General features: G+C 64.1%; 1 protein-coding gene across 1 annotated transcript; it reads right to left on the bottom strand.

Moving 5' to 3' along the window:
- Positions 1 to 933: 933 nt before the first annotated feature.
- On the bottom strand, positions 934 to 3,715 carry ELFN2 (extracellular leucine rich repeat and fibronectin type III domain containing 2). Its single transcript, XM_057743038.1, has one exon. It carries the CDS (start codon positions 3,394 to 3,396, stop codon positions 934 to 936), a length of 2,463 nt encoding a protein of 820 aa, XP_057599021.1. The 5' UTR covers positions 3,397 to 3,715.
- Positions 3,716 to 6,680: the final 2,965 nt, after the last annotated feature.

Below are 6,680 nucleotides of genomic sequence, written 5' to 3'. Positions count from 1 at the left end.
AGGCTGGGGGCCGAGGGGCGGGGCCTGCACCTGGGAGGCGGTGGCTGCTGGCCCAGCCGCTCTCCTCAGACCCCATCGGCAGCCCCCAGGCTACGTGGAAGACACCTGAAGGGGGCTGGTGGGCCGTCCCCGTGTCTGCTCCTCCCTTGTCAGCAGGACCTCCCACCTCTCCTGGGTGCTGGCGTGGGGGGCGGAGGCCCCCCCATGATGACGGACAGCTCCACACTCTGGGGACATGGCCATGGGGCTCTCTAGAAAGGAAAAGCACCCACCTGATTCTCTTGTCCCTCAGTCCCAGGAGACCACAGCTCTGGAACAGGTAGCGGGCGAACAGAGGGTGAGGGCGCCGGAAGAGCTCCTGGGGGCGGGGACGGCACTGGGCGGGGAGGTTGGGAGACGGACTCTCACCTGCCACATGACCCTGGGGTTATCACGTCCTGTCTCTGGGCCTCAGTTTCCCCGTCCGTAAAGGAAGGAAATGATGCCCAGTGCCCATCTGCGACTACATCTCCAAGGGACCTGTCCCCCAGCCCGGGGGACCCTCTCCCTGCCCCAGGCTCCTTTGCCCCCAAACCTGTCCCTAGCCCCAGAGCCCCAGGCCCCACACCCCCTTTCGGCTTCCTCGCCTGCCCCCGCCCCCACCCAGCCCGCACACCCTAGCAGAGTCCCTGGGCAGCACAGTAGAGACGACTGGTTTCGGTATCAGTGTGTAAACTTTAAGGAGAACATGTCTTTGTTTTCCTGTCCGTTATTGTCGGGTGGTGGTTGTTCACAGTCAGGTGGTGGTCAGGTGTGTGCGTGGGTGCGTGCGTGCGGGTGTGCGTGTGCGTCCACTCCTCGGCCTCGGCCCCCAGCGCGCCCCGCCCGGCCACCCAGGCCCTTCCCCGCGTGCCCCCCGGCCCTCCCACTCCAACCTCACCGGGGAGGAGAGGGTCACAGCTTCTGCTGGGCCGAGACCCCCTTCCAGTAATCGAGGATGTCGTGCAGGTCCTCGTCCTTGGCGAACTGGACCTTCTTGCGCAGGGCGTGGCCGGCGGCCATGTACACCTCCTCCCGGTGGTGCTTCTTGTAGGGCCGGAAGCGCTCCCAGATCTTGTGCGTGCTCTCGGACGAGTACTCAGGGCTGGAGGAGTAACCTGAGTAGTAGTGTCTGGGGGAGAGCTGCGAGTAGGTGGAGTCCCGCTTGGTGCGGGTCAGCGGCTTGAGGAAGGACACGCGCTGGCTCAGGCTGTCGGTGCCCTCCTCGTAGTACAGGGCCGGGAAGCTGTGCCGGTGCTCGCTGCAGGGGTAGGCGGGCTTCACCTCCAGGTGGTGGACGCCACCCCCGCCGCTGCTCCCGCTGCTGCTCGCGGGCACCAGCGGGAGCCGGTCCAGCGGGCTGTTGAGGGGGCTGCCCTTCTCGATGTACTTGGAGTCGCCCTTGGCCAGCCCCGTGGCGGCCGGGTGATCTGGCACGTCCAGGCTGAAGACCTTGGCGCTCTTGATAGAGCCGCTGGAGGAGACGCTGCAGGTCTTGCGGGCCACGGCGGCATCGGCGCTCAGCTGGCGCTGCAGCGGGTGGTGGGAGCTCTCCTTGTAGGGGGGTGAGAGGAAGCTGGGCCGCTCCAGCCCCCCGGGGGTGGCAGTCGAGGAGGTGGTGGAGGCCGCGGGGAGGGACTGGCATTCGAAGGCCATCTCAGGGTCCCCGCCACCGCTGCCACTCCCCAGGAAAGAGGCCGAGTCCAACTTGAGGGCATCGATGCAATTGTTAATGATCTGGTTGACCTTGTCCACCTCCTTGGCGATGGTGGAGATCTCAGCGGCCGAGCCCTGGCCATTCTCCAGCTCCGGGAGGTCATCCTCGGGCCGGGCCAGGCCGTCGCCTCCCGTGCCCGTGCGCACCTCAATGTAGTTGCCCTTGGTGGCCACCTTGGGCGTGTCCAGCCCAGCTTCCAGCCCCTTGGAGGTGGTGGGCAGCTTCTCCCCAATCATGGAGGGGATGGAGGACATTCGGGACACGGGCAGCACAGGGGGCTCGCCCAGCTTCTGGGCGGCGTGGACAACGGAGCCGGCATCCACGTCGGCCCCGTAGCGCATCTCCAGGATGGTTTTCTTGACCTTGACCGACTTCTGTTTCTCCTCCTGCATGCGCCGTTTGCGCAGGCAGTAGTAGACGGCTCCCAGCACAATGACCATGCCGAAGAGGCAGCCCAGGATGGTCATGATGTAGTGGGTGGTGGTGGAGGTGCTGGGCGCCAGGTCGCCTGGGACCGGGTCCCTGGTGGTGAAGGTCAGGCAGGTGTGGTTGAAGCGCCGGCTGTTGCGCAGTGAGGTCACACAGAAGGTGTACTCGGTGTGCGTCCGCAGCTTGTCCAGCGTCACGATCTCCTTCTTGTTCTTGAGCGTCATGACGTCGGAGAAGTAGCTGTTGTTGTACTGGACCAGGACGTACATCTTGCTGTAGGGATGCGGGATGATGACCACCAGGGTGGCCGAGGTGAAGGTGACGTGGTGCAGCTTGATGGCCGGCCCCGCCGACGCATCCGTGGTGGACGAGGCCGGCGGCTCCACCGAAAGGATCTCATCGGGGTTGAAGCCCGAGTTCTCGTCGGGCTCCCTCTGGGTGTCGGTGGAGTAGGGCGTGGGGTGGCTGGCGGGCCGGGCGGGCAGGGAGCCGTTGCGGCACTTGGCCTGGAGCACGGTGATGGCGTTGAGGCTGTGGTAGGGCCGGGGCACCAGCAGCGGGTAGCCGGCGAACTCGCGCGGAGACTCGCACTGCAGGCGGTCGTAGTTCTTGGTGACGTTGTTGAAGACCACGAGCCAGGCCAGGAAGCCGAAGAGGTCGCACTCGCAGTTGAAGGGGTTGCCGGCCAGCTCGCACACCATGAGGCTGGCCAGGCTGGCGAAGGTGGCGCCGTCGAGGCGGCTGAGGCGGTTGGAGGACAAGTCGATGCTGATGAGGCTCGGGCACTCGGAGAAGGCGGCGGGCGTCACCACCTCGATGAGGTTGTGCTGCACGAAGAGGAACTGCAGGCGGCCCATGCCACGCAGCATGCCCTCGGTCAGGTTGCTGAGCTTGTTGTAGCCCAGCTGCAGCACCTGCAGGCTCGACTGGCCCAGGAAGGCCCCGTCCTCAATGTAGGAGATCTCGTTCTTGGTGAGGTTGAGGTCCGTGAGGTTCCCGAAGCGGTTGAGCGAGGAGTAGAGCACGGCCTTGAGCTTGTTCTCGTTGAGCCGCAGGTCGTGCACGGTGCTGTTGATGTGCTGCGGGATGGTCTCGTAGGGCGGCTGGTTCTGGCTGCAGATGGCCAGCCACACGTACCCCTTGTCGCCCTCGATGAGCCAGCAGTCGGCGCGCACGGCGCCCGGCCGGCACACGCACAGCAGCGCGGCCGCGCACAGCCCCAGGCGCAGCATGGCTCCAGCCGCGGCCCCCGCGCAGGCCAGGCTCAGGGTGGGGGGCCGGGGCGGGAGGGGCCTAGCGGCCAGAGGCTGGGGCCAGCAGCACAGTCCTCCCCGGGGCCGCCACCATCTTGGGGGCGACCCCCAACTCGGGGGCCCCAGGTGAGGCAGGCACGGCCCGTGCCAACCGTCAGGGGCCTTCCCGGGCGCTACCCGCAGGGGCTGGACCCTGTGGCCAGGCCGGGGCCGGGGGGGCTGCGGGCCCCACAGCCTGCCTCCCGGGAGGCGTGCCTCTCCTGCCGGGAAGGTGCCCGGGCTCTCGAGGCTTGACTTCCTCTCCCTCCTCCTCCTCCTCCTCCTCTTCCTCCTGGGGCTCTGGGCTCAGAACTTCAGACGATTTCCACGGGAGGCTGGAGACTGGAGCTCTGAGGGGGGAGCGCGCGAGATGGGGGCAGGAAGGAAGAGACCCATCTGTCACCTGGTTCCTGAAAGGTAGCACCGAGAGGGAGTGACAGATCAGTGCAAAGGCTCAGGGCAGCCCCCTAAGCTCCAGCGCAGCCCCCAGTCCCTTTTCCACCCCCTCCCGGGGGTTCCGGTGCCGCAGCACTCTGGGTCCCTGTTACATAAAAGAAGGGAGGTGGTGGGTAGCAAGAGTGGGAGGAGGGGGCCGGAGGACCTAGAAGGAGGGAGACCAAAGAAACAGGGGGGGAGGAGGGGACAGAGTCTGAAGCCAGTGGGCAAGGAAGGGAAACTGGAGAGTTAACAGCTCAGGTGGACACACACACACACAGACACACACAAGCGCGCACGACCCAGCACACTCGTGTTCATACTAGCCCACCTGCCTGCACAAAGACCCACATGCCCCGACATGAGCCAGAACTCCATGGCATGCTCACATAGACAGGTGTACACACACACACACACACACACACACACACACACCTACAGTCTTTTGTACGACAACAGGCCGGTACACACATGGCCACGTACCCGAGCAGCCACCCTCCAATCCAGAAAAGAATTAAGAAGCCCAGCAAAGTGCCTCCTCTCCTCCATGCCCAAAGATAAATAATTCATTTGTTGTGTAACTGCTCTTGTTCCAAAAATAAATCCCTTGTCTCGGCTTCCATGGGGGAGGGGGAGCAGAGCAGCATGGCTGGGAGCCCCCCAGGCAGGGGGATGTACAGAGGCTGGGGTCTCCTACAGTGGGAGGGCACAAGATGAGCTCATCCTGCAGGCAAGAGCAGAGCCTCCCAGGGAAAGAGAGGGCAAGAGTCTGGGAACCCAGACATACCCCCAATGGTTCTCCTCAAAGTGCTTTCCAGTAGGGGGCCCAGATCCTGCAGGGGGCAGGTGAAGAAGCCAGAGGCCTCCGGAATCGTGTGACCAAAGCCCGGCATCCCCGCAGTGGCTGGAGAGTCAGAGGCCCAGAGAGGGGCAGTGGCTTGCCCAGAGTCACACCCCACAGCCTGGACCAGAAGCAAGGCTCGCCCGTCAGCAGGAATCAGGAGGCCTGGATAGCCATCCACCAGGCCCAAACAGCCAGATGGAGCTCACCACCTCTGAGTCTGTTTCCACATCTGTAAAGTGGGGACCCAGCCCCTGCCTGGCTGCCTGATGAGGGGAAAAGTAAAGTGAGCCGCGCTGCCCGTGCTCAAGATGCAGAGGGTCAGAGGAGGCAGTGCAGGGCTCCCAGCCCGCCGACCCTCATTTTCCAAGGGGGGAAACTGAATCTCAGTCTGGTGGAGGGGGCCTGCCACAGCCACCCAGCAAGCCAGACACGGCCCCTCATCCAGATCCATCCGTAACTCACACCCAGCGCTCTCCTGACTGCGAGAAGAACTTGGTCCTCCCTCCCTCTGCCCTGGGCCGTGGCCGGGGATGTGAAGATCAGGCCAGAGAAATCCATGTTTGGATAAAGAAAGCCGAAGAGTGTTCACAGGGGCCACCTCTGCCTCCGGCTCCTCCCGGGAAACTCCAGGAAAAAGAGTACTTTAAGAAAAAAATGTTAAACCTTTGCTGTGAAAGGTTTAACAGCAATTTACAGCCCTGAGCCCTGGAACAGAGGAAAGGGAAGTGGAGAGGGAGAGAAGTCCCCAGAGAAGCCCAGGCAGGCAGGTTTTGTTAAGGCGGCAAATGTACAGGGCGTCCTGATGACCCCTCGCAGGAAAGGCTGACGCAGCGTCAGAGGCTGTGACGATCAGACCTCCGGGGGGGTCAGCCTCCCACCTCCCCACCTACAGGGCCAGCTTAGGCTGAGAGCCGGACGGGGGCAGGGAAGGGGGTAACCATGAGGCTGTCGGCCGAGGAGGGGTTCAGAGGCAGCAGAGAGCATCTCTGTCCTTGGCTGTGCCATGCAAATTCTCAGGGCTGGACTTGGGAGACCTGGGCTCCCAACTGTGTGTGTACCCCTGTGGCTGCTGGCTCCTCGGGGGCTTCAGGTCCCCTCCCCCCAGGCCGCCAGGCTGTACTGGAGGAGACTGAGTTGCCAAGTTTGCCCTGTCAGAGAACGCGCCGTCTGCACCTCCTCTGGCTGGGAACGTCGGGGGACCGCATTTGTGTGCAGGTGATACACAGGTGTGCACTGGCTCGGAGCGCTGGAGCAGGGATGTGCTGACGTGTGCAGGATGCGCGGGCTGCGTGTGTGCACGCACATGCCCGTGTGCGCAGGATGTGGGCCTGCACGGCCAGCTGCAGAAGTGAATGCAGGAGTGAACGAGGGCGTGCCTGTGTGCAGGGGCGGGAGGGGACACACGCAGGGCGTCTCAGGGGAACACAGGCCCGCACCTGCCTGTATGTCGACATGTTAAGCACGTGTGTCCCACGTGAGTGTGCAGGTGTTACGCACACGCGCACCTTTAGCCACATCAAGCCCCCCACCCCCATCCTCAGATCTGAGTTCCTCAAACCAGCACCCGCTCAGCCAGACCCAGCAGCTGTCAGGCAAAGCTGAGCTGGCCAGACTCTCGGGAATCCCAGGCCATGCTGAGAGTGTAAGAAGAGGCAAAAGGGAGGGGAGGGGAGGAGGAGAAGGTGCCCAGACTTGGAAGGGCTGCACTAGTCTGGTCCTGCCTCTTCCCAAACAGTCCAGGGGTTATAGCGGCCCCCGCGCCCCTAACCCAGCCCCTCTGAGCTCTGGCCAAATGGGCCCTCAAGGTGACCCCGCCCTCTCTCCTGCTCCTCCTGGTTCCAGCTCCCCCCACCCCCCTGACTCAGAGCGGAGAGGAGGCTCCCCATCACCCGTCCCCTGTGCGTCAGCCGCCTGTCCCCGTCCCCGGGCTGCCTGCCCACCACCC

The sequence above is a fragment of the Hippopotamus amphibius genome, chromosome 7 (assembly GCF_030028045.1).
Source record: "Hippopotamus amphibius kiboko isolate mHipAmp2 chromosome 7, mHipAmp2.hap2, whole genome shotgun sequence".
Taxonomy (NCBI): Eukaryota; Metazoa; Chordata; class Mammalia; order Artiodactyla; family Hippopotamidae; genus Hippopotamus; species Hippopotamus amphibius.
The sequence above is the reverse complement of the archived record's forward strand: the minus strand, read 5'-3'. Positions and strand labels throughout refer to the sequence as shown.